Consider the following 26,164-nt stretch of genomic DNA (forward strand, 5'->3'; position numbering starts at 1 on the left):
AGGAGTAGAATATTAGAATATTCTACTTAAATTAACAATTCTATTCCATACTAAAGTAGTGGAATATTTTACTTAAAATCGGTAGAATATGCTAACATTCTACTTATTCCATGCCATTTATCGTCCACTCTGTGCATTAGATTGTGTCATGTTGTTGGTGTGATGACCCTGACCCAAAATACATGCTCTACCAAGTCCCTCTCTAACCTTAACAGTATTGGTTCTTTACCATAGATCTAATGGCTCAAAGTCACTGTATAGATCTCTTGTATTACAAAGGCTATAATTCGCAAGTTGTGCCTCCTAGACTCAAATAAAGTGTCAGTCATCAGCATTGCAAGCCTTGCTTGCTGAGAGGATGTGGAGCTATCAACCAGGTCTTGAGTGAGCTCTACCTTCATTTTGAACACATCACTGTTATTCAATTGCATCACGACATCTCAAGTGCGACTATGGCATGTATCAAACACTTAAAATGCGCGTGAACTACTGTGAGTCTTTTCCTCTGTAGGCCATGTGAAGACAAAATGCCCTCTGCTCGCTCATTGGTAAGACTACACTTTCTCACCCTGGATGTCTCTCCTTGAGACGATGCATGGTCACGAACGCCGAAATGACTCCGCGTTTCTATGGCTTACAATTTGGACAAGGCCATCGAGGGCCACTCAAACAATGCCGCCTGGTAGACATCGTTCCATTCTCCAGTGGTGTCGTGCATTCATACATCCGTGATGTGACAGTCAAGCACAGGTGCGAGGCAAGCAAAGGATTTCATTATTCGTGATATCAGGGTTGCAATATTCCAGAGCCAAGGGTTGCGGACTCCAGATCAGCATGTCTGGCTGGACTCTAGATGCCTCGACCACAGGTCAATTCTATGAAAGCTTCGAGAATCATTCTCAACAGAGCCGTTTTTGGAGCCACTTTTTAGTTGACTGGAGCGCCAGTCGCGGGAGCTGGCATGGTGCCATAGCCACGGCCACCAGTCTGGACGTTATCGCTGTACACTCCAGCTGCTCTGTTGTTGTCGAACACGCCCATGTTGGCCTGCTCCTGTTTGTGGTAGTATACGTATTCGAGGTAGAACGCGTGGATATGGCCAGGGAAGTAGCTACAAGAGTCAGCATTCATCTTATATGTGAAAGTCGTTGAATGAGAGAGGCATAAAAGGTGATAGAACAAGAGAGCATACCCAAGGACTGTCAGACAGATGTTGATCTTGTGAATGTCAGCCATGTCATAGAGTAATCGATAAATGCAATTGCTTACGAGGAGGTCTGCGCCGCAGCCAGCGATCATAAAGACGCCGACAGGGGGCAGGAAGATGGTGATGATGATCAGGAGAATTTGCGAAATCATGTTGTCTGTTGACTGTCTGAATTGATTCTTGTGATGTTCAGAAAAGGACGATGACTGGGTTATAATATAAGCGCTCGCATGAGTGGTAAGCGCCTGCTTTAAAAGGAATCAGCAAAACAAGGCAGTCAGATCAAACATTGACGTGCGTCATGGTCAACATTGACGGCTGATCAGCGGTGAAATGTGGCTTGCTCAGTTCCATGTTGCTTGCTTAGTTGGTTGTCTTTCACTTCAAGCCAGGCTCAACCTGAATTTGGGCGGGATTCCTGACAATCTCCTGCGCTTTGCAGCAAATCGTATATTGGATTACGGAGTAGACCCGGGTTTGAAAGTCGCTCGAACAAGGTTCATAAGTGGCCAGAGCAGCTCGTTTTAGGCAATAATTCGCGAACAGATCAATTGTGCACTTACATATGTTCAGAAACTGTAGTCACTGAACAGCACGATATCCTGGCAATAGTACACGACCTTCTATTACGTAGCTCAAACATGAATCCAAAGTGTATACAGTCCAGGACCAAATGTTCCCTTCTCTTCTGCCGCATGTTGGTTGTGGCCGCTCATGGTCTCCACGATACGTGTAGCAATGCCTCTTCGAAATGTGTCTGACATTCGACGGTGATGCACTCATAAGGACAAGATATCTGTATGCCAGTATGAAAAATGTTATATAGAGCGTACATTGAATAGCATTCGCCCATATCGAAGATCGTCAAGGCAAGAGCCCAAGTCTCAAGCACCACTGACCGACCAGTATGAAAATACATACACTGTACGATCGTATGAGGCTCCATCTGTCAAGACAATTCGCAACTGTCTATGCCGACATTAAAGAGACAGGCTGTCTGCAAAGGATGATCTCGAGAGTCAATTAGTAGATCAGATTTGGCCCTCGAGACACTTGATTGTACAGGATTGATTTGAAGCGACTGTTTATAGCCATCATGATCAGTCGGATGGTCAGGGATTGGCCCTGGCAGAGAACGTTGAATTGTGCAAAAAGCTACACTCATAGATAGACCAAGCAATCTTCAAGTTACTACCTCAAACACATCCACCACGAACCTCGTAGCGATCATGCATCATATTCAACACAGACATCTGCATCGAGGTCGCTGCGGCCCCATTAGCGGTGACCAGTGTTGGTGGAGTGTGTCAATGAAGCGACCAAAAGGCAAACAATGTCCATGCGTCTTATCGTAGTATTGAGGATAGCTGAGAATCATGTCAACAGGTTGAAAACCGGCAGCCTCACCCAGGGGCGAGGACAAGATAGTCGGACAATTCTAAGGGCGCTCACAGCCTGTCGTTGATCGAGTAAGTAGATTCTTTGAGAAACTGCCAAGATACACGTGACAGTCTTGTGACTAGCCTGTTTGGTCGTCGGATTCTCGAGGAGCAACGTTCACGTACATGGAACCGCAGTAGCGAGAGGCATCAGAACTCGACATTGCTATAGACCATCTTGAGTATATAGCCTGAAACGATGAGCTCAAATATCATTGTCTGCGAAGATCAGATATTGCTGTTCATGCCCTTATGTTCTCGCAACCATCGAGCCATTGTCTCATAAACTTTCAATGCTGTCTAGAGCTGCGAAGAACGTGATGCTGAGCGGAAATACCTTGCCCTCTGAGTGTACAAGAATAAGTCCAGACTATGTAGAACAAGTAAGCTTAATGCCACTACTTCATGAACTTTCGAAACTTTCTCGCGCAGACGAAGAGCCACGTGCCAGGTCGAGTTTAGATACGTGTAGAATCTCAGCTCAGTTCGAGAGTAGCGCGGGAACGCAATTGAGCGTGCAATTCACGCTTTGACTTAAGCCACTTGGAGGAATGAGTGTTCACTGAATCTCAGATAGCGTCGGCTTTGGCAGGCAGTCGTGTTCCATCTTGAGCGGGCGACGCGCAGGGCTCGGAGTTCGGTTAGATCCCGGAAGGCGCCCATCAGCCAAACTCGAACTACCCATCACGAGCTTCACCACAATGCCCTCACAGCGGTATATATATTCACGCGACAAAGACTACTTGATTGCAAGTTAATAAATGTATCATTGAGACGTGTGTCGTCGTTGCTATGCCCATGCGGCCGATGTTTTTCGATGTGACTCGATTTTGACCTCCACCAACCTCTATACCATGTTTACGAACACCTCACCCTTTTGGATCCCCCAGCTCGAGAGTACTACTTTCTCAGCTTGAGCTGCACGAAGGGTATCTCGACGTCTTCTTCCGTGGTGTCCTCTGCAGTGATCTCAAAGATGACATTCTTTTGATGCTCGGGAATGGGCTTCTTGCTGATGGTTTCGACGAGCTCACTCAGCCTGGAAGATTATTAGCGGACACGATAATGAGATGACAGTAGACAGTGACTTACTTGAGAGGCAGTCTGTCCTTGTTCTTGGCAGCAGGGTAGAAGCTAGCGTAAAGTAAACTGACTCCGGAACTGATCATGGTGATCTCCAAGCCCCTATCGGCGAAGTCCTTCAGGAACTGTTCCAGAGTGACATCCTCAGTGTCGAAGCGGTCCCACAGCTTGTCAATAACAACCTCGCCGTTCTTGCCTTGGTACTTGCCCTTGGGCGAGGCAATAGGCTCTGAGAAACCGAAGAACGGCAAAGCCAAATTGACGAAGCCATTCTTGTACTGCTCGATATCATCCTTGCCGTCGATAATCTTGAACAGCTCAAGAACCACAAGACCAGTCACCAAAGCGGTGGTGGTTGCGATGGCAGGAATGATCTTGCCTGCGATGAACTTGGTCTTGTGACGGTCGGCAGTCACAATCTTGTAGTTCTCGGCGCGCAAGTTGCTGGCAGCAGTGATGAAGTCGATGTGGAAGTTCGTGTCATCATCCTTTTCAAACTCGACAGGGGTCAACTTGAAGTCACCAAGAGTCTTCGGCGAAGGCAATGACTTGGCAATCTTGTCGAGCTCGTCGTTGTCATCCATTGATGCTGCAGGACCGTTCGGATCGGGCTCATTCTCGTTAGCCTGGATCTTGACACCCGGGTCAGGCTTGAAGTCTTCGATGATCATGTTATCGACGAGCTGGTCAATCTCGGCTTTGTCCTTAGTACCCTTCTGGGGGATACCATAGTTGAAGGCGTGGAGGTTGGCAGCTGAGAGAATGAAAGTGAAGTGAGTGTCGTTGTTAGGATCGTACTTGAGCGGGTCGGGAGCGCGCTTGGGACCCGACCAGAAGGGCTGACCGCTAGATGTCTTTGCATCCTTGGGGAAGTTGTACAAGAGCTGCTGGATAGCATTGTTGTATTGCTTCTCGAATTGAGTTCTGGCCCACTTGATACAGTCCTCGTAAGTCTCGGGCTTGTCAGTAACCAGGAACTCCTTCAGAGTCTCGAGTGTCTGCTTTTCATTGCCAGACTGCTTGAGTGCAGCACCTAGATAATCGGGCTGAGTAATGTATGCGTTGACAATCTCGGCCGGTCCGGCAAAGTATGTATGGAAGAGATCTTTGGCCCAAGCAATGGTGTGCTCAATGCGGTTGGGGAAACTGCGCAAGGTGCACATGGGGAACGACTGCTCAGGAGGGTCTTGCGAGCTAGAGTAAGACTCCGTGATTCTAGGTAGGACGACCTGGGTGTTGCCCTTGGTACCAAGAGTGCCACTGTCCAAGAGAGGCTTCTGGAAGAAGACGCATCTACGGTCAACGTAGGTACGAGCGTCAACATTGTCAAGAGCATTAGTTACACCATCGAGGCTGTTCCAGAAGTCCTCGTTAAAGAGATGCTCGGTATCCTGGCCAACACGGTCCTTCATGGACTCAATCTTGCCCTGGAGGTCGGGGTTCATGGCTTGAACGGCTCTCGTAGCAGACTCACTCTTGAGCTGACCGACATCCTTTGATCTGAAAAGGAACTGTCTGTTCAAGTTACTGCGTTCGATCTGATCCATGTCCGTAACAGTGATCTTGCCCTTGGGTCCAGTTGCAAGACCGATCATAGCCCAGTTCTTCAGCATCTCGCAACCAATGGCTCCAGCACCGACGAGGAACTGTTGGTTGTTGGCGAGCTTTTCCTGGAACTCCTTACCGAAGACTGCAATTTGACCATCATAACGAGTACCAGTAGGCTTGCAAAGCTCTTCGGAACGCTTGACAGAGGTAGGGACGGCCTCCAGAGCGTCAAAGTAGAGCCACTGCACGATAGGGTGGAACTTTCCGGAGACAGATTTGAGAACTTCTTGAGCAGCGAGACCACCGAAGAAAGCGGCCATAGGACTAAGATCTCCCTGAGCTTGGTATGACAACTCGCGAATGACCTTCTCGTCCAACTCAACCTTCTCATCGCCCGAACCTGCCAACTCTGGTGCGAGCTTGAGGAGCTCGGTTGCATCCTGTTCGTTGTGGGGTCTGGGGAAATGGCCGTGCTTGTCGTTGAATGCATGAAGAGCCTGGAAGCCAACGTGAAGTTGGGCGGGACGGTCGAACTTGGCAAAGTCGGACATCATCAACTCAGGCTTCTTCAATTGCTGGCTCAAAGGCTCGAAGTCGAGGAACTTAGGCATCTTGACCTGAGTGTATAGACCTCCACGCTTGTAGTCACCAAGACCAGAGACGTCTCCAATGGAGAAGGTGTAGGGACCCTTTACGGTAATCTTGCGAGGGGCGGAGTCGTTCAAGGCGTCCATACCCTCAACTTCGGTGAAGGTAACAAAGTCGCCATCTTCCAGACCGTGTCTTGTCTCATCCAGAGCTGAAACGATACCATCTGAGTCGATGTCTGCAATGATGCCGCTGACAGGATTCTCGCCGTTGTAGTCGCCGATTGTGAAGTTCTTGCCAAAGTCGGTGAAGATTGTACCGAACAAACCGAAAGTATCGGCAACAACAAGGTAGATGCCATTCTTGTGGCAATAATCTGAGATGAGGAGCTGGTCTCTGAGAGGAGTGTCGGTGAGGACAACGCATTGGAAGTCCTTGAGCTGGCTGAGGTCGTCGGTGATGGAGGTCGACTTGAGGAGGTTTACAGGGGTGTAGGGGTTGAGTTCAGAAACGCGAGGAACGGTGACTTCAGCGCGCGGCTTGCCGACGTCTTCGGGGTGGAGGAAGAACTGTGATGACAGGTCCTGGATCTGAGCAGGCTTGGGATCGTACAGGGTCAAGCTCTTGACACCTGCGAGGGCAATGTTCTTTGCGATCTCGACACCGAGACCGCGCAGGCCAACAATCAGGATGTTGGACGAGCCCATGCGCTTCATGGCTTCATGACCCAGGACGTAGAGCTGTCTGCTGTATAGCGATTCGTCGATTTCACCGTTTGCCTCCTTCAGCTGCTCGACTGCAGCGGCGGGGCTGTCGACATCCATCTTGATGTCCTGTACCTGTGTCAGCAACACAACTCTCGCAGCCCAGCTGTGTATTCAGTTCTCTCTTACAGTCATAGCTTTCTTGGACGGACTGGCCTCGGCCTCGCCGGACAAGCGCCTTTTACCCAGTTTGACTGTGGACGAAGGAATCTTGAGGGCGGAACTAGCGTTCGAATGGGGAAGTGCGCGTAATGGAAAGGACAGTCGACTGCCGAGATCGATGATGAGAGGGGAGGAAGCGATAGGCGTGCGGGATGTACTGGTAGAGGCGAGAGTTTGTTTGTCCGCTGTCTGGGTTGGCTGCGTGCCAAGTCTCACACGTCACATGTGATGCCCCGCCATCTGTGAAGCTGTCCACTCCGTCCACCATCGAACTCCATCGAAACCACCCGTGTGGTCGGTCAGACAGACACTCAAAACGCAATTGTGCATTTCGATAGTTTGTTCTCAGTGATCTAGACCGCGGCATATTAAAAGGGAATTATCGCGATAGTGTGAAAGTCTCTAGCACACGGGGAGGTTGCACAGAAAATCAAAGACATGTAGATTCTTTGGCAGAGCGTGGTAGCAGAAAAGCTCCGGGTATAGTGCCAATAAAACAGAAAAAACAGAAATCCTCCACAAGAGCAGCAGCTCCTCTACCTATCAAACAGCTTAGAAACAGTTCAACATTCCTTTCTTCTTCTTCTGTCCCGCATTCAATTCTCGCATACGTTCCTCGAGCGCCTGTCTCGCACGCTCCGCACGATGTCTCATCTCCCTCTCCTCCTCTACTTGCTGCATGCTTGCTCTTGAGTTTGTGCGTTCCTTGCGTAGTCCCACCAGCTCATCTTCCAAGTTCGAGCATTTCTTCCTCCATAACTCGAGATCTTGTCTGGTCTTATTCTGCGATGTCTCAAGATCGACAAGAGCTTCTTCCAGCGTAGCCGTAAGCTGTTTCTCAGCAAACAAGTGCTTCTCAATAGTACGAATGCGAGACTCTTGCTCCTCAATCACTTGTGCATAACCAGGATCAGGCTGCACACTCGAAGGTGCAGCTGATGGTGGCATTGGGAAAGAGGTGTGGAGGGGCGTCCCAGGAGGAGATGAAGCAGTGAAGGTAGTGGTAGGTGCAGGGCTTGAAGTACGAGCATCGATACCCAAGCCCATTGGTACGCTGCTACTCTGGCTCAAGAAAGGACTCAAGCCGTTGAGACCCGGAGTAGGAATAGGTGGCAGAGGAATCGCAGGCGGTGGAGAAGGAAGGCCCGAAGCTGCGTTTGTAGCATTAGATTTCGGACGACTCATCAAAGAGGTCTGCGAGCTTGTACGAGCAAGTGCAAACGCTGCAGCTTCAGGCGATAACGACTCGCGAGCATAATTCATCGAGTCACGAGAGGTCGATGCCATGGAACGGCGTTGCAGTTCGGTAAGCTGAGACTCAAGTAAGGAGACCTTCAATCTGGCATCCTCGAGTTCTTTCTTCATCTCATTCCTGGCACTTGTCGCTTCTTCGAGTTGCGCATGTCGCTCACTTTGTATAGCAGACAGTCTGTTGCTTGTGTCTTGGTGCAAATCGAATGTGGAGTTGAGCTGATCCTCCAACTCTTGCACCAGAGCAGCACTCTTACGTTCGTTCTCCACTGCACGCTCCATGTTAGACATAATCTCCTGATTGCTTGTCTTCAGTTGCGCTATCTCGACCTCAAGAGCAGCAACCCTGGTCTGAGCGATCTCAAGATCTTGCTCATTGTTCTTGCCAGCACTAATGTCTCTGTTTTGTCCAACAAAGTCAGCCAAATGAGAGGGAAACCGTCCAACGTCGGTTTCATGGCCCATGATGGCTGCCGCCTCGGCAAGCAACTCTTGCAGATCAACTTGAGATCGTTCGAGGTCTTGCTGGACGGACTTGTGCTGCGCCTCCAGGGCTGTGTATTTGTCATGGAAGTTTTGCTCAGCTGTTGCCAAAGCAGTCTTTGCACCCTCAAGCTCTTCTGTGTGAGATGCTTTCAGGGTTTCCAGATTCTGCTCATGTATCCCAATCGCGGACTTATGAGCTTCAATCTGACTTTCCAGGTTTGTTACCAGATTGCGGTGAGTCTGCAACTCCTTCTCTGTAAGCTCTCTGCCCTTGCTGTCCTCATCAACTTGCTGCCTAATGCTTGCGTAGGATTGCTCGAGCAGCGAAAGCTTCTGACTGTGTTCCTTGCTAGCAGCTTGGTAGTCAGCGATTTGCTTTTCTAACGAGCTGACGAGTTCTTTGTGTTGAGCTCGCTCTTGATCAAGGTTGGCAATTGCTGCATCGTACTCGGCATCGCGACTGGCAACCGACTTCTGTGCCTCGGAGAGAGAACCCTCCAGAGTTGCGATAGTAGCGAGCAGCCTAGTCTCAGATTCTTTCATTGAGTTCGTCGTTTGAGCATGTTTAGACTCCCAGTTAGACAGTTGCTTTTGCAGATGGGCGACGCGATCGTCGCTATCGTCATGCGAGCGCTCACCGCCAGCGACCACATCTTTTTCGACGTGCTGCTGTAATTGCGACTTGAGTTGATCAACCTGGGATTGGAGCTCCTTCTCCCTGCTTTCGTGAGCCTCACGGAGGAGGGTCACCTGCTGCTCACTCCTCGTGAGTTGATCGCGCATATGACCGACAACAGTAAAGTCAACGGTGTTGGCAGCCGAAACACTAGCTCTCTCGCGTGTCAAGCCTGTGATTATAGCAGTCTTAGCGTCGAGGTCTTTTCGAGCAGCCGTGACCTCTGCATCGAGGGCCTGCATCTTCTCGGTTCGATCATGCAGATCACCCATGATGGTGTTGAGGTGAATCTCAAAGTTCTGGCGGACATCAATGTTCGACTCGAAATTGTCGAGCGCAATGTTACGCAGTGATGCGAATGATCGCATGGCTCGATCGTTGTTGGTCGTGGTGTTGGCCATGAGATCCTGACTGGGCTTGCGACGAATGATGGGCTTGACTAGCGAGGGCGATGATTGTCTGTTGGTCGCCAGTTGAGCTCGCTGTATTTCACGCTTCAGATCTTCAACCTGACCTAGAGCATTCTTGTGTTCTTCGGACAGTCTCACATAGTTGTCCGAAATCTCCTTCAAGCTTGATTCTCGCTGGATATGCAGTTGCCTCAGCATTTCCATCTCGTGGGCAAGTGCCCGTTCTTCTGGACGAAGCGGTGCCTCGTCCTCGTCAACGATCGTGCTTGCATCATCACTCTCAATATCTTTCTGGACTCTGCCTTGAGCCCCATCTGTTCCGTCCGACTCCTCGTTCGTTATAGTGGAAGAGTGTCGCGAAAACGACCCCGATGACAACTCCGCTGCCAAGGAACGCGAGGATGCGGCCAGTTGTCCATCCTCCTTCATACCATTCACCCCCGCGCCCTCTAAAAAAGACTCTGGCTTGTCTGAGTTTCTCGATTCCGGTCTAGTTTCCTCTTCGTGTGTTTCATGCATCTTGGCGAGTGCTTGCAGTGCAGTTTCATACTTGCGTTGAAGGTTGTCGTAATCATTGATCGTAGTCTCGTGTTCGCTACGAAGGTCGAAGAGTTCTTGCGTCATGGTTTCGAGTTTGTCGGCCATGAACTTGGACTGGGCTACTTGCTGTTCATCTTTTCTCCGTTGATCTTCCACATCCTGGCTCTGTTGAGTGTTAGACGTAGTCGGTCTGTCAGTTACTGACTCGGGTAATGCTGAATCTACAGGTTGCTCCGGTGGTTGTTCGCCAGATGGCACTGCACCGAGGACAGCTGACTCCTTGTCGACTGTGTTGTGATCCTTGATGTCGGCCGAGTGTCCATTAAGCTGCTGAGACCGTCCAGTCTGATCACTATGACGGATATTGTCAAGCTCCGCGAGAAGGTTGTCCAGTCTGCCGATACTTCTTTGGCGTTCGATGACGTTTTCAAGACGATCGAGCTCGCGCTGCATGATCTCTCGATCTTGTTCTGCTTCTGCTAACTTCTCCTCGATTGTTGCAATATACTGCTCGGCGTTGTTTTCAGTGTCTTTTACTCGGCTCAACTCCTTGCGTAAACTGGTAATAAGAGCGGAACTTTTCTCTTCACTAGTGGTTGCACCCTCGATCTGGGTCTCTAAATCTCTCAGGTAGGCATCGTTGTTAGCTTCACGCTCGCCAGCCTTCTGCAGCCTGACCTGCAGCTGTTGGGCTTGCGACTCCATGTAAGCAATCCTAGCTTCACGCTCCATGAGTGAGCTCTCGCTCGCAGAAAGCGTGGAGCGAGTGTTGGACAGAGAGGCCTCCAGCGATTGGATCGTCTTTTCGTATTCCATTACAACTTGTTCAACAGCTTCGGCAAACGAGTTGGAGCGCTTGAGTCTCTCCATAGCCGACTCTCCTACAGCATCTCTGAGGGTGGGGGTATCCTCTTGGTTGTTTTCCTTGGCTTTTGAAATCTCAGAAATGAGTTTGGCATGGCGTCCACTGAGCGCATTGTAACTCTCCTGCATATCCATGAGCTGATCCTGTAGCTCGGTTTCACGACGCTCTTTGTGATCGCCAGCAGCCAGGATGCGCTGTTCGCCTTTTTCATTGTTTTTGTTGACTTGTTCTCGAAGGAAAGCAACCTCGGCTTGCAAACGAGCAATGATGGATGATTTGTCAGCCTCTTCAGTCGTCTGTTGAATTTCAGGCTTGCTCTGGATGGCGCGAGCACGTTGAGCATAGGTGACTGTGTTGAGTGTCTCGCTGAGATGAAACTCGGCCGGGTTGACGCAAGCGACCATGTAGGTGATAGCATTTCCGCCCAGAGAGTCTTGCAAAAGACGTGTCAATCGAGAATCGCGGTAGGATATGTAGCCACCCTGCTTTGCAGTGGACAGCTGCGAAATGACTTTCCCCAAGCTAGCGAGACCGGCATTGATTGATATACCCTCCTTTGCTCTATCGCCCTGAGCACCTGTATTTTTCAGTCTTTCACTACCTGCCAGATCGACAAAATGGAGCTTGCTTTCCGTAGTCACAACAGCGTCGTTTGCGGTAGAATTGTCGACTTGGACAGAAGCACGTCTGTTGGCCGAGGGTCCCTTTTTCAAAGTAAGATTTAGACTGAGGATGGCGTGAGAGCGCGAAGACTTGGCGTTGATAGCAGTCGAATCAGTTTGGCGGATGTTGGAACCAAAGCTCAAAGCCTCCAGAAGGTCGTCTGCCGAGTTGATAGGTTTTTGGGTCAGACCAGTTAGCAGAATGCGTCCCTTGGTGTCTTCGCGAATCGAGACCTGGGCGCGGTCGGCTTCAGGCACAGTACTTGGAACGAGCAAGTCGCGGAGCTGTTCATTGTAAATCTCAGCGTAAGTGGCTGTCAATGTCCATGATTTGTCGCTGTTCGTTTGGCGGTGCAGATTCGAGAGGCTAGGTACTGCCGAGACTGAATAACGTGCAGGAGAACGAAGGCCCGATTTGCTCGGAGTCAGTGGAGCCGATGCGGTTGAAGAAACATTAAGCTTCTCAAAAAGCGCGGCGGCAGCGCGAGGAACAATGCCTGTTCCCTAGTCAATCTCTCAACCTGTTTGAAATCCAAGTAATGCGACTCACCAGCGTGGACAGGGTCGAAGGCGCCCTCGGAGCCAGCTGTACCCATGGTATACGACTTTCCGGCACCCGACTGACCATATGCAAGGATGGAGACATTGTACCCTTGTATGAAGGAGTCGACACTGTCGCTGACATATTCCCAAACGCCTTGTTGAGTTGTATCCTCGCCGAAGACGCGATCGAAGACGAACAGCTTTTTCCCTTGGGTCGATTGAATGGCGAGATTGGTAGCAGAAGAGACGTCGCAGGTAGAAGTGCGGAAACGTTGCGGAATCAAGTCGTAGCCGGGATCGGATGGTTGCAGAGGAGGGCGCACTCGAACGGCTGTACGCCAGTCAGCGAAGAAGCAGGATAGGGGTCGTTGGACGTAGGGTACACACCAACTTTCACCGCGGTCTTGGAGTCCTCGTCGGAGGCGCGACTGCTTCCTCCGCGACCTCCAAGACTCAGGCGGCTGGAGCTTCTTGGTGTGCGCAAAGCACTTGCTATCGACACGCGATGTTGGTGGCCGCCCATGGGCGAGGTAGGCGGGGTCGAGTCCATAATTGAGGTGCCAGAGGAGTGGAGCACCTCGTGGCACTGGCGGCCAGGTGAAGAGAGCTTCGAGTGAGATTCACGTCGTACAAAGGTCACGCGAGGGTAGTGAGCGATTGCACTGTTCTTTGGTGCTTCTCGACTTCAGACGCTGGCTGTTGTCCAACCGTTAGAAAGCGCAAGGGCCACTCAATTCCACGCTGCTGCCGATCACTCACTTACTCACCCACTTGAACCGGTGCCCAAGTGTCTCTTGGCCTGTTTGTGACGACAAAGCGACAGAGTAGTAAGCCAAACAAATGTCTGCAAGGCCAGCGAGAGGCAAGACGGTCGACCAAGGGACGTGTTGGAAATATTGGTTCAGTCCGAAACGGTGCTGCTCGGTACCTGAGCGGTCCGCCAAGGGTGCACCGTCCGGCGGCACATTTAGACTCACCCATGTTAAGCTATTCTAGCGGAGGATTTTGCCTAGTGATTTGACTTTCGGGTCTATCTTCCACTGCAGCGTGGCTGCTCAGATCAACGTATACATACAACAACCGTCTTGTCTTTGCTTCTGTGTCAGCTGCACAGAAGCAGCTGAAGCTAGCGCTCCCGTCTCAGAACCTGCACATCCGGGTTGACGGATTTCGTGCCTGCACTTGCGCCGCGCCATCAGAACACCAGCGGGGTAACTAGTTCCGGAAGAGATATCAGAAAACACATGAGAGCATCATGGAGATCAACTATCGAAACCTCTGCTGATCCAAAGCCTTATTGGCACAGGAAACAGATAGCACAGCAGCAGCGTGTATGACTGACATATGTGTTGATGAAGCGCATGCCACTGCATGAGCCAACAGCCAGAAAACATGTCGATGATTGCGTTTGTGAGGGAGTTACATGACAGCGATACTTGCGCTGGCGTAGAAATCAGTCTCGCTGGATGTTTCAGCCCCAGACTGAACCATGTCTTGAACTTGCAACAAGCGAGATAGGGGAGATTGCTGAATGACTTGTGATAAGAAAGAGAAGAATAACACGTCAGATGCAGCTCGATTGGCCGTCGCACTTGCACAGTTATCGGGCCATCGGCTCCTGCCTACTGGGATTGGGGAAAGAACGAGGAGCCGCGTCAGTAGACATGCTCTTGACGGGGCGAACAATAGAAGCTTGTAGTCAAGGAATTGCTCGTGGGTGCCCAAGCAAGATATAAATTCACGGAGCGAAAGGCAGGTGAATAGCTCTAAGTGCAGTGATTGTCAGGGGTGCGCGATCGTCGAGATTTATCGCTCAGCAAAAGACGCAGGCATGGTGGATCGTGATGAGCGACTGACGTGAGGCTTCAACAAGGCAAGGCAAGACTTCGCTCAGCCAGACTGCCAACCCACGTTTTTCCAAAGCGGCCTATCACCGTCAAACACCCGCACACACCCTGCCTTGTCTGACAGGTACTGGCAACCCAGCTGCTTCCCTCAGTCCGATAACGACATCAACGGCAACGCGGCAGCCGTCCGACCAATGTCTTGGGCCTCCTCATGCAGACGACTCGTACAAATCTGGCGCGTTCAAAGACCAGCGATCCAGTTCTTACGCGCAGCGATACCATTTCCTCCCACCATGCCTTGTACTCTACCGCCGTCCCGCTGTCTGAGCGCGACAGCATCTTTGCCACGAGCTACCAGGGCGACACTCCCGTAACTTCTCCTCAGCAGCCGACCAAGGATCCGCCTCTCGAGAGGGCCGGCTTGATATCGCAGGCTCTGCAACGCCATCAATTGCGACAGGAATCGCATATCGAAGACGTTAGCCATCCCAACGAACAACCGCACCAACCCCGAGGCGACATAGCAACACCGACACACCACTACGAACAAAGCTTGGACCGCCCTCAGAGCTCGCTCGACCTCGACGCTGCCATGTCGGCTTCGTCGCTCTCACCCATGCGGACGAGCATGACCGATCTATCCATGCTTTTCCACACCCTTCCGCACACCGACCTGAACCGTCTCCCTTACCCGCTCACATCCAGATCCAATCGACACTCGCTTTATGACCCCCAGCTTTCATCTGCCCTCGAACGACCCACTACACCAACTGGTCCGAACAACCCTGATTTGCCCAAGGGAACGACAGTCGAAGACCTCCAATCTAGTGCTCACCGTTCATCCTATAGAGCCTGGCGTCAAGGCCAGGGCCGCATGGCTGGAAAATCCATTGCCGAGTCGCAGGGCAGGAACCTCGCTTTGGCAGACAACGACGTGGATCGCAAAATTGATGCCAAAATGCCTAAGATCGACCAAGGCCTCAACGTCCGCAGCAGGAAGACCAGTCATTATCTCGGTCTGTTCAAGGATCATGACTCTGAGCACGAAAAGCGCCGCGACAAGAAAGATAAGGAAAAGCACGTCGAGGAGTCACAGGAGAAGGATCAACAAGTGCTATCCGCTATTAACGAACGTAATGATCATACCAGCACGGGTATGCCTGTACCGCCTTCCGTCCGTGTGTGCTGCATATCTGATTGTCTACTAGAACTACCCCCACCGATGGCCGAGAATGACGGTTTATCTGCGGAGCCAGCGATCGACACCGATAGTCAAGACTTTGTCAGTAAGACTGTGCTTACATCAAGCACTTTTGAAGCAGAAGCCGAGCAGAAGCCATTGACGACGAACAATGCCGAAGGGCGCATTGCACATCAAATCCCGCCGAGCCTGCTTGAAGAAATCCGCAATCACCATATCATTTTAGGTCCTTCGAACAGCAAGGTCCCATCCGAGAACTTTGCTCTGTCCGAATCGTTCGAAAAGGTCAGTGCCCTATCTTTTTTTACATCTAGTCCTTCGGTGTCGGAAGCTCCAGAAATCTTCTACAAGCCTTTATCTAGATGCTAACTCGTGTAGGAGCTCCCACGCGAAGAGACACCTCATACATCGCTTTTGACACGACAGGCGCGGCTGCTTCAACAAGAAGTGGCAAAGGAGGTTGAGGATGAAGAGTCAGATCAGGAACAGATTTCTTCAGCGCAGTACATTCCTCATCGTGGCAAGTCTACACGTATTGCTGCTGCACTCCCCTTGCCCATCTCTTCTGTCCAGGATGAAGAGAAGGAGGTTGTGATTTCACCGCCTCTGCTTGAGCACCAAATCCACCCCCCTATAAAGGATGCTCTCGAGGCTGGCGTCGATGTCCCGCAGAGTAACGTTGAGATTGCGTTGCTGTCAGAAGACGAGAGTCAAGTATTGCATGGTGAAATTCCATTCTCCGACGAGCGTCATTCCAATGTGATTCCTGCCCTTCAACCTTCAGAGTCCGATTATGACACCGAATCTTCGGCTTACTCCCAAGAACAAGAAGACGAAGACGACGCCACTCCAACTCCTACTCCCACAAACAAGAGTGCCCTCCACAAGCGTCCTTCGGCGAATCGACAGCCATCCGATGCCCAATCACAACCTCCTCCACTTGGAGCTGTCGAGTTGAAGCCTTACAACCATCAAGTGGGAGGCCACAGCACTGTTTACAGTTTCTCTCGTCAGGCTGTGTGCAAGCAGCTGAACAGTAAAGAGAATGAATTCTACGAAACTGTTGAACAGTACCATCCAGATTTACTTGAGTTTCTCCCGAGGTATATTGGCGTCCTCAATGTCACTTACAAAAAACCGAACAAGAAAAAGAAGGACAACCTCGACAAATCTAAATCTCCTGACATACAGCCTCAGGATCTGCAGTCTCCCAAGAAAGGGTCCGCCATACCCGAGGAGAAGAAGGAGGATGCCCCTCGTATTGTCAGCCACTCACAGTCGCAGTCCAACGCCGTGCCTGAGGTCAGTCTGATCAACAATCAGCATATACTGCCAGACTTCTTAAAGCGCACGTTACCCCAAAGACCTGCAACAGCCATTCCTTCCCATGTCAGCCAACCCAGTCGGCAGACTCGTCCTCACTCTATCAGCGAAATGATGAGCGACCGGCGTCTCTCTTACTCTCCTGAAACATGTCACGGTCACCAAGATCGTCCACCATTGCGTCAACAGGCCAGCTGGGGCGCTACCAGTGTCAATCAAGATCTGAAGCTGCAGGTCTTCCGTGATGTATTCTCGCCTCCTGTCATTCATCGTCATGATCGACGAACCAGAAGTCATCATGGTCGGAACATCAGAAGGATCCAACAGCGCGAATCGATGCCTTCATTACCAGATGCTGATGTGGCGAGCAACCCTCAACCCGTGAGATTACACGAACGTCGCAACAGTGCCGACGTCTCGGCCATGCAACCTCCTTCGTCGCCTGCCGATGCCACACGCAGACTGGCGATCAAGAATCACCGGGAACTCAAATCGCCGCACAACAGTGTGCAGTCTCTTGAGAATTACATGATCAGCCCACGCAAAGAGCAGCCCATGAGTTGCGAGAGCAGGAGTATGGAGAACACAGAAGCAGACAATCCTCTCCTACAGGCCTACAAGACGCCCAGACGTCGTCACTCTGGAAGTGGTCTGCGTAGAAAGAAGGGCGATATAGATGCAACCAGCGGGGATCTTGAGTACCACGAGGATGAAGGTTACCGTGGTGATGGTGAGGATGTCTTTGCGATGGATGACCTTGAAGGATCTCCGACCAAGGCAGGCGATCGCACCACTGTACCTGCTGTCCCCCAAAACGCTCCCGACTTGAAGGTTGACCCAACCTCGAATGTTCCCGTCTTAGGCAGTTCCATTGACTTGAACGATGCACCACGCAACCCTGATCAAGGAGTCGAAGACCCTGGACGCATTGCACATTTTATCCTGTTGGAAGATCTCACAGCTGGCATGGTACACCCGTGCGTACTTGATCTCAAGATGGGTACTCGTCAGTACGGTATTTTTGCCAACGAGAAAAAGCAAAAGTCTCAGGGACGCAAGTGCAAAATGACTACTTCTCGCGAGCTTGGCGTTCGCGTGTGTGGTATGCAAGTCTGGAACATCAAGACTCAATCCAACATCTTCGAGGACAAATACTTTGGTCGTGATCTCAAAGCAGGCAGTGAGTTCCAGGCCGCGTTGACACGCTTCTTCTTTGATGGAGTAAGCCATGGCAGAGCACTCAAGCACATTCCTCTTGTTCTGGAGAAGATCACTCAGCTCGAGCGCATCGTCCGGAAACTACCTGGATACCGTTTGTATGCAAGCTCGCTCTTGATGATCTATGACCGTGGCGATGTGGATGAACAGGGCAAACCCCGTCAGGCTCCATCACAACAAAACGATGGTGAAAATGGTACTGGTACACCCAGTTCAAACAACCAAATCTTGCTCAAGATTGTCGACTTTGCAAACTGTGTGACAGCCGAGGACGTCGAGACCAAGGCATCAGCCAGTTGCCCACCACGAGATCCCGATGGCGTAGACAGGGGATATCTCCGTGGACTGCGTTCCTTGCGACTGTACTTCCAGAGAATTTACGAAGAGTTGAGTGCCGAGAAGGGTGGTTACGTAGAAAGAGGTGAAGGCGAGGGTATGGCTACTCAATCTAATGGTGGTGCTGGGGTTGGTGGAGGCGCCGGCTTGGATGCCCAGAGCAGCTGGGCATGGAGCGACGCGTTAGTTGAAGAGGATCCAGGTGAGGTCAGTGTATGATTGATACGTCCCTCATCTTGAAGGTGCTTGTGGGCGGATCTAAGTACAAGCGTCAATCATCGATATGGGCTGAGATTACCTTGTTTGTTTGTACAGGGAAAGGGGGATCTGCCAGGCACACCTACAGGATGGCGCGCTTCTCCTGATGTCCAGGGGTGAGCATTCTTTATTCTTCTAGTTCTTTTAGCATGGCGTTTGGTTGTGTTTTTTTTACTTTTTTTTAAACGTTTTTCGAGCTCTAGTAATCAACATCACATTGCTTCCTCTACTCATATTGTGCACACCAAATCGCTCGTGCTCGAAAGGCCCAATCCTCTCGCCATGTTTCTATGATCGTTTGGACTATGTTTTATGTATAGGATCAAGCTAATTTGCCTGGTACGAATGGCAAGCCAGCACTCAAACCTCCATCCACAGCCCAGGCTTGTCCATTGACATAACTGCTTTCATCGGTGGCCAAGAACAAGGCAACTCTGGCGACCTCGTCTGCTACTGCACCTCTCATCAATGGGTTCAACTGCCCAATTTTGCCTTCACTGCCTCTCGCTCTTGCTGCTTTGTACATTGCTGCTGTCATGCCTGTCTCGATGATGCCTGGGCAAATCGCGTTGCAACGAATGCCAGTACCTGCGAGTTGGTAGGCTGATGTTTGTGTTATGCTGATGACAGCAGCTTTGGACGCTGAGTAATCTGTAGGGCCAGCGTTGGACCGTAGACCAGCCACCGAGGCTGTAGCGATGATGGAGCCGCTGGGATTGGGTTTGTTCTGCATCATTGCATTGGCGGCATGCTTTGTTGCGAGGAAGACACTGGTTGAAGACGGTCAGCCTGTAGTCTCGAGGCTAAGTTATTGGAAGGAGACAAGGCCACTAACCTCAATGCATTTACTTTCATGGTTCTCATGAAATCCTGTTCCGTCTTGCCTTCCTTCTTGTTGACATCGTAGACTCTCTCCATGGTACCTCCAATACCAGCATTGGCGAAGAAGACATCCAGCCTTCCCCATTTGTCCAGAGCTAACTTCACCACTGCCTTGACATCTTCTTCATTCCCAGCATCCACCTTTTGCACTACGACCTGTGTTCCCGGATACAGCTTCTCAATGTCTTGTTTCCAATTGTCCAGGTTGGAAGTGTCAAAGTCGGATAGGATTAATGCCTTTGCACCAGCTGAAGCGTATTCGTAGGCTGAAGCTCTGCCGATGCCTAGAGCACTGTTGCAACCAGTTATAATGCAGACTTTGTCTTTCAAGCGGGGCGAGCTTGGAGGAGAAGCTATGGTAGGTATGCCTGGATACGAGGATCCGCCGCCGATGGTTTGAGGAACTGGCGGAGGTGACAGGGCGAGAGACCTCTTAGGTGCGGCCGTCATTGTGTAGTAGAGTGTGAATCGCTGGAATTTGGCAGTATGAATGTTCTTGGAAGAAAGCTCTTTGCTCGCAGGAGAGCAATCCTAGCTGATTCAAGATCCCCGCATAAAGTGACCACCGAGGTGGTTGTGTCTCTAACAAGCCGAGGTTCCCCACGTTGCGACTGACCAGAACGATGTTGAGCAGGGTGATGATCACAGCTTGACTCACAGAACATAAACTACGTCCATAATTGCCATATATCGTTGTGGCGCTGATCGTTGCAAAGTCTTCATTTAAGCTATCTGACGTACGGCTCTGTCCTGCTTTGGCCCACAGAAGGGAAACTCAAAAGATGGAACAATCCTCAATGCCGAAAAATGAGATCCACCAACTAAGTACCTCAATCATCCATCTTCAGTCAAGAGCTGTAGAGGACGCTGGTCCGCCGGTAGTGGTATAAGTGAACGTAGCACAGCCAGCCGGACATCCAGTAGCACACGCCGCAAGCTCAGTCTCTGTCACGGCAAGACCACAAGGAGGAATCGTAGTCGTAGTTTCAAACACACACAGAGGTCTGATACATGTCGAAGTGTCGAACGTGCACGCTGGGTTGGAAGCAGTAGTTGTGATCGTGTACGGAGCACATTCAGTAGGCGAAGGAGCATCCGTAGGGAGAATGATAATAGGGCCTCCAGGGTTAATGGTCGTGTTTGGCTCAGCAGGCGCAGTAGGGGTGACTGGGGGTATGGTTGTTGGTTCGAATGTGGGTTCTTCTTGCTCGGTGATGGTTTCGGTGTAGCAAGCAGCACAGGAGCGCACACATGCGGTACGGGTCTTTGTGCTGCAGTAAGAGGTTGGAATGGTTGTTGTGGTTGTCACAGTGCAGGTGGCTTCGATACAGTTGAGAGCTGGGCAACCGCTAGGTGTGGTATAGGTGATTGAGACGGGACAGCGCAAGCAGGCTGCTGCATTGACGTTGCTATACACTTTGTCAGTTCCTGACGATAGATGACTGGATGAATGATGATATACCTGGCGAGGAGAGAACCAAGAGTGATGGGAACAAGCAGGCGAAGCATGATGACCACCAAAGTTAACTTATGCTCAAAATATGCTGTAGATGCTTTGGTGATTACAGTGTCAATCAAACTTGCTAGGTTGATGCATGCGATCTCAAGCACTCGGGCAAGAAGGCTTCTTAAATATTCCAAGAATGACACATGTGAACGCATTTAGAAACAACTCACCTCATACCGTTTTTTGAGAGCCATGCAGAGACCATTACCAAGGAAGAAGCGATGGACGAGCAGCTATCCCATATCGATAGCATCACATACCTTGAGTGAGACTAGGGAGATATGCAGGGTCGAGTTATGTAGTACAGTGGGGAAGGTGCAGCGAGAACACGAGACGTTGCGTGCAATAGTCGAGTCTCTCTTGGAACAATGGTCGCAGGCCAAAAAGTAAAGTGCATGCACTGGTGATCATGATGTACTCAGCTGGGCATCGATAGTGCTAGATGATCTTTTCTTTAGAGCCTGGTGTCTTTCGTACGGATAAGAACAGATTTTCGTAGATGAGCAGACCGGTTGCTTAGTGCTCGATTGAGCTCTTCTCCTGTCTCAAGCTTTATTCCTGATAGTATACAAGAAACCAACCACCATAAAACGCCATGCATATGCACCTGATCAGATTCAGGGCAGTGTAAGAGCAGAAGATGGTAAGTACAAAGAGAAAATGGCTGAAAAGAGGCGGTTGGTGGGGTGCTGTAGAACGGAATGCTTGGAGCAGGTCATGGCGCCAAGCTCGTGTTGCAGCACGACGATGAGACAGCAGGGGGTTTTGGCCTCATGACCTTCGGACGATCATCCCTGGAGCAAAGCCAGAAATAGCAGAGGTTGAAAGTGTGATGTAAGGTCGTAAATTGTAGAACTAGGCTGTTTAGGCAGCCTTGGGCTTCTTGGTGCCGTACTTTGATCGTGAAGTGATTCTGTTACCAACACCACCCTGTAATTTCATCAGCAAGATAATTACTGAAACGACAGATAGAACATACCAGATCCAAGGCGCCTCTGACAAGATGGTACTTGACACCGGGGCAATCCTGCGAACGACCACCACGGACCAAGACAACAGAGTGCTGCTGAACATTGTGACCTGAAACCAAGCCGTGTTAGCCATGAATTTCTGTATACCCATTTCTTCGTCTTCTTCGCGCAATTCATTGTTCTACTCTCTTCTCTAGCAAACTCGACAGCACGCAACGCACCTTCACCAGGGATATAGGCGGTAACGACTCTGCCGTTACTTAATCTGACTCTTGCGACTTTGCGCTCTCCCGAATTGGGCTTCTTTGGCTTGGTAATTCCGACACGCACACACACGCCCTTCATCTCAGGTCTATCTTTCAATTGTGGCGAGGTAGGTTTACGGGCTTTTTGAGCGACACGGCAGCCGCGCAAGACTTGGTTGTATGTAGCCGAGAATGGTGACGATGTGCTGAATGCGCGTGGTGAGGCGGCGATCGGTGAGCGAAGAGTGGTGCTGAGGGCCGAAAAGTTGGAACGCGCCGTAGCAGGCAGCCTGAACAGGCGTGTAAAGAGGTTAAGAGCCATGTCGAGTCAATGGCTATGTGTGCGAGTGTGATATGGCCGGGTTTCTGGTCGCAGATGTTCAATTGTTCAAGTTGCACTGACTTCGCCGCGGGAAAGCCAAGGCAGACTTGGCGTCTCAGTTTTCCTTTTTTCTTCTCTGAAGATAAAATCGGCCTGTGGAAACCACGTCCTTTGCAGAAGATTTTTGTGTCTTTAGCTCCATTATCACAATTTTCTAGCACACGGGGAGGACTGATGTCAAGTCTATTGTATTTCATTGAACTTCATCAGAATCAGTGGCCCGCCAGATCTGACTCCTAATCGAAATCCTTTTTATCTTTCTCTGTCATCTATGCCCATTTTCAAACCATCCGAAATAGTCTAATGTTCTATGCAAGAAAAGGAGAACTTTCGGAAATGCTTTAGGCGGTAGGCTTAACACCAGCCTGGCCCTTCTCGTAGGCCTCTACACCCTGCTTGGCAGCCTCTTGGACGGAAACCTTACCCTCACTTCATGGCGGTCAGTATATGAGTATGAAAAGGGTCAATTGCTGAAGACTTACACAACTTCTTGGACCTTGGCCTTTATCTGGCTCCAGTCCTCAAAGACGGTGAAAGGAATCTTGTCTCTGACACAGAACTGAATGAGATCTGGTTCTGCAGTCAGCTTTTTAGATCCTCATGTGCAGCAAAACTTAAAGCTTACCATGACCAGACTTGGCGAACAGAAGGTCGGTCTCCTTAGCAGCACTCAAATCCGAGACACCGTCACCAGCGTAGAACAGGGTAGGGCGCTGATCAGCGGGAAGCTGAGCGTAAGGACGGATGGTCAAGCTCTTGTCGTGACCAAAGTGTGAATCGTCGTGGTAGACGAGCTCCCAACCTCCTTCCTCGTTGATCTGCTTGCCAGGTCTTGCCTTAATGTTGTTGCAGATGACATCAATATGCTTTGCGTTCTCGCCAACAAGCTTCTCGAGAATGGCGCGGATGATGGGCTCCATGCCAGATGATAGAACAACAGTGGGAATGTTGTTCTTGATAGCCCACTGCAAGTAGTCGTTGAAACCAGGGTCGAGCTTGACGTTGTCCGAGACGTACTTGATGCACTCATCGTAGGGCATCTTGACACTGTCCATCATGCGCTTGAACGAGTCTCTGTATTATGTTTTAGTTCAGATTAGAATTCAGTGGCTGAGATTTCAATCATACCTGAAGCTCTCGGTGCCGTTCAGAACGTTCATGTTACCCTCGCGTCTCTTTTCGTAGCCGAAGCCAACATTGTCGGTCTGGTCATATAGTCAGGTTCATGATCTTGAGAGATGGAGCAGACCTATAAGGATCTTTAGAATCTGCTAGCGTAATTACCATAAAGTCATTGCCTGAAACAGTGTTAGCACATCGTCACCAGCAGACCGATCGAGTACATGTTCATTTCTGAAGAGGCATCTAGGCTATATAGGACGTGATTATAAGGATGGTGGATCCGGAAACGATCGGCAGGAGGATTTCCGTACTGTACACCAAATCGGCTGCAAGGCGTGAACGATACCAGATGTTTCATGGAAACATGAATTGGAGTGTGACATTGTGAAAAGAGAATACTCACTGTCGAAGAGGGTGATGGTTCCATCAAAGTCGGTAAAGAAGATGAACTTGGGGTTCGTCTTCATAGCGGGGAGTGATTGAGCCATGATGTATGTGATGTGTGATGATTAGAATATCTAGATCAAAAAGAAACAGAATTGTCGAAAATGAGGATATGGGACCAAGTTGATATGCAGGGTCAAAAAAGAGAGACTTTACTTGAGATGACTGAGATGCGTTGAGAGCGGGCCAAAAAAGTTCGGTGAACCAAGCAATCGAAGCACATGGCAAGAAGGGCAACGCTCCTGCCGCATACGTCAAGGGTAAACAACTGGGCAAGATTCGGCGCCGATCCGCGCCTAAATCCATCTGCGCCGAAAAGTGTCCGCTGCTCTTACCGAGTTTCACCTCGATACAAGCTCTAACCAGACTATCTCATACTGTTGCAATTGCTCTGGGAGGATGAGGTAGAAAGAGAGGGACGCAAGGGAAATGAGCACACCAACACCGCCGTATGCATTGCTACGCAACATCGTCGCCTCCGCGAGATCAAGCTCCGTCATAATCCACCCATCCGCGACCCGGTGTCGACCTTCATTCTCAAGGTTATACCCTCCAGCCAAGGACTTATGGATCAGCAAGAGGCAATGGAGTTCTTCAGCATGGAGGGCTGCATCTACACCAGGACGTGATGATCCCGAAGCCAAAGACGACGAGACGAAAGCTGCCGAGCCTCAAAAGCCAGATGAGAGGTTCTACATGCCACCACCGCCCGAGCATATCCAGCAAAGAATCGATGCAGCTATTCTTGATGCCGCAAGAGCCTCCCGGCCCACTCCTCCTCCACGTGAACCGGTACCCGAGGTGAAGCCTGCGCCTGTAGTGGAGGAGCAACCTGCTGAACCAGCTCCTACAACCACTACCCCGGAAACATTGGAACAAACACCAAAGGAAGATTCCCTTGAAGAGGAGCGCCCAAAGACAGAAGCAGAGGTCGTTGCCGAAAAGGTTGTGAAAGAGGAAGCAAAGGCTGAAGAGGCACTGCCTTCAAAACATCAAGAGCAGAGATGGCACTTGTCAAAGCGTGTACAAGAACGTATGGACGAATTGCTCGCGAAAGCCGCAGTCGTCAGTCACAAAGTCAACAACTACACCGGTACTGACTACTCTGGCATTGAACGCCTACGTCGCGACATTATCGACCAAGGTATTTCTAGATCAACGTGCCTTCTACATGCTACGTGATTTTAACTTCAAGGCAGAACAAATAGTCAAGGCCGCCCACGCCGAGGTCAACGCCGCAAAGGTCGCATACACAACATCCTACAGTCAGCAAGCCGCTTCGCAAAAGGAGGTTGTTGGCCTTCTCGAACGCAAACACTCATGGGCAGCCGCCGATCTCGAACGCTACATGTCTCTCATCCGCTCCGAACACCTGAACGAACAAGCCGTGCAGGCCGCGAAAGAGCACCTTGCCAACGCCGAACGCGATCTCGAGGACGCTAGAGCAAAGCTGGAGAAAAAGGAACGCAAGCAATATCACGAAGAGCAGATTTGGAGTGACACGATCCGTCGCAACAGTACCTGGGTGACATTTGGTCTTATGGGTCTAAATATTTTCTTGCTACTGGCCAACTTGATCATCTTCGAGCCTTGGAGAAGAAGAAGGATTGTCAGAGAAATCAAAACTGCTCTTGATGAGAAGACGACTATGACACCATCCTTGGCTTCTGCTGTCGAGGCCGAAGTTGACAAGGCCATCGAGCCTGTTGGACAACCTTTGGAGAAGATTGAAGAGCAAGTCGTCAAAACCATGGAGGCAACTGCAGAAGTCAAGCACGAGACGACCACTGAGGTTGTCCCTGACGTACAGCCCGAAGCCATGGCCGAGAGCGAAGTAGCGGTCGGCGAGACAACACTCGCAGCTGGACAGGTTTTGCCAGAAGAAGCTGTTGAAATCAACGGTCCGAGTGTAGAGGTTACCGAGACTGCAGAAAACCTAGTCGATGAGCCGATCCAACGATCGGAACCCGAGAACTGGGAAGAGAGACTTGCCCTCTGGAAGGAAATCTTGTCTGCCAAGTTGGCCCTTTACAAAGCCAAGCTACAAGATCTGTTTTCCGACCGTCAAGTCACAGTCAAAAGAATCGACGTGACGACGATAGCGCTCGAGGGTGCTGCAGCTGGTGTGGCAGTAGTCGGACTCCTGTGGGCGCTGCTCAACGCTCGATCATGATGATGAAGTCTTTTGCGATGTAAATAGAGCA

At 50.5% G+C, this 26,164-nt stretch overlaps 9 protein-coding genes across 9 annotated transcripts; 2 read left to right on the top strand and 7 right to left on the bottom strand.

The window, feature by feature from the left end:
* Positions 1 to 960: 960 nt before the first annotated feature.
* M437DRAFT_9726 (UPF0057-domain-containing protein) lies at positions 961 to 1,359 on the bottom strand (the record flags this gene model as incomplete). Its single annotated transcript, XM_041029107.1, has 3 exons — positions 961 to 1,111; positions 1,193 to 1,218; positions 1,270 to 1,359. Coding segments are annotated over 3 exons (267 nt in total), but the record flags the coding sequence as incomplete, so codon positions are not given.
* A 2,187-nt stretch (positions 1,360 to 3,546) lies between these two features.
* M437DRAFT_41530 (putative poly(A) RNA transport protein) lies at positions 3,547 to 6,689 on the bottom strand (the record flags this gene model as incomplete). The annotated part of the gene is made up of 2 exons (XM_041020398.1): positions 3,547 to 3,685; positions 3,739 to 6,689. 2 exons carry the CDS (start codon positions 6,687 to 6,689, stop codon positions 3,547 to 3,549), a joined length of 3,090 nt encoding a protein of 1,029 aa, XP_040882569.1.
* Positions 6,690 to 7,343: 654 nt separating this feature from the next.
* On the bottom strand, positions 7,344 to 12,774 carry M437DRAFT_72447 (kinesin-domain-containing protein; the record flags this gene model as incomplete). Its single annotated transcript, XM_041025859.1, has 5 exons — positions 7,344 to 10,319; positions 10,356 to 10,661; positions 10,692 to 12,178; positions 12,232 to 12,555; positions 12,612 to 12,774. 5 exons carry the CDS (start codon positions 12,772 to 12,774, stop codon positions 7,344 to 7,346), a joined length of 5,256 nt encoding a protein of 1,751 aa, XP_040882570.1.
* Positions 12,775 to 16,220: 3,446 nt separating this feature from the next.
* On the top strand, positions 16,221 to 17,942 carry M437DRAFT_35632 (SAICAR synthase-like protein; the record flags this gene model as incomplete). The annotated part of the gene is made up of 3 exons (XM_041019313.1): positions 16,221 to 16,394; positions 16,575 to 16,578; positions 17,512 to 17,942. Coding segments are annotated over 3 exons (609 nt in total), but the record flags the coding sequence as incomplete, so codon positions are not given.
* A 787-nt stretch (positions 17,943 to 18,729) lies between these two features.
* M437DRAFT_72449 (NAD(P)-binding protein) lies at positions 18,730 to 19,739 on the bottom strand (the record flags this gene model as incomplete). The annotated part of the gene is made up of 2 exons (XM_041025860.1): positions 18,730 to 19,177; positions 19,243 to 19,739. 2 exons carry the CDS (start codon positions 19,737 to 19,739, stop codon positions 18,730 to 18,732), a joined length of 945 nt encoding a protein of 314 aa, XP_040882572.1.
* Positions 19,740 to 20,133: 394 nt separating this feature from the next.
* On the bottom strand, positions 20,134 to 20,798 carry M437DRAFT_72450 (uncharacterized protein; the record flags this gene model as incomplete). Its single annotated transcript, XM_041025861.1, has 2 exons — positions 20,134 to 20,698; positions 20,752 to 20,798. 2 exons carry the CDS (start codon positions 20,796 to 20,798, stop codon positions 20,134 to 20,136), a joined length of 612 nt encoding a protein of 203 aa, XP_040882573.1.
* Positions 20,799 to 21,660: 862 nt separating this feature from the next.
* M437DRAFT_41031 (ribosomal protein S12) lies at positions 21,661 to 22,334 on the bottom strand (the record flags this gene model as incomplete). The annotated part of the gene is made up of 3 exons (XM_041020297.1): positions 21,661 to 21,726; positions 21,776 to 21,876; positions 21,989 to 22,334. The coding sequence occupies 3 exons, from the start codon at positions 22,332 to 22,334 to the stop codon at positions 21,661 to 21,663; spliced, it is 513 nt and encodes a 170-aa protein (XP_040882574.1).
* Positions 22,335 to 22,735: 401 nt separating this feature from the next.
* M437DRAFT_63109 (uncharacterized protein) lies at positions 22,736 to 24,004 on the bottom strand (the record flags this gene model as incomplete). Its single annotated transcript, XM_041024201.1, has 6 exons — positions 22,736 to 22,823; positions 22,877 to 22,964; positions 23,020 to 23,468; positions 23,523 to 23,599; positions 23,679 to 23,692; positions 23,920 to 24,004. The coding sequence occupies 6 exons, from the start codon at positions 24,002 to 24,004 to the stop codon at positions 22,736 to 22,738; spliced, it is 801 nt and encodes a 266-aa protein (XP_040882575.1).
* A 385-nt stretch (positions 24,005 to 24,389) lies between these two features.
* Positions 24,390 to 26,133, top strand: M437DRAFT_41601 (uncharacterized protein; the record flags this gene model as incomplete). The annotated part of the gene is made up of 2 exons (XM_041020407.1): positions 24,390 to 25,104; positions 25,160 to 26,133. 2 exons carry the CDS (start codon positions 24,390 to 24,392, stop codon positions 26,131 to 26,133), a joined length of 1,689 nt encoding a protein of 562 aa, XP_040882576.1.
* Between the last annotated feature and the right edge of the window lie 31 nt (positions 26,134 to 26,164).

Source organism: Aureobasidium melanogenum (assembly GCF_000721775.1).
Source record: "Aureobasidium melanogenum CBS 110374 unplaced genomic scaffold scaffold_3, whole genome shotgun sequence".
Classification (NCBI taxonomy): Eukaryota; Fungi; Ascomycota; class Dothideomycetes; order Dothideales; family Saccotheciaceae; genus Aureobasidium; species Aureobasidium melanogenum.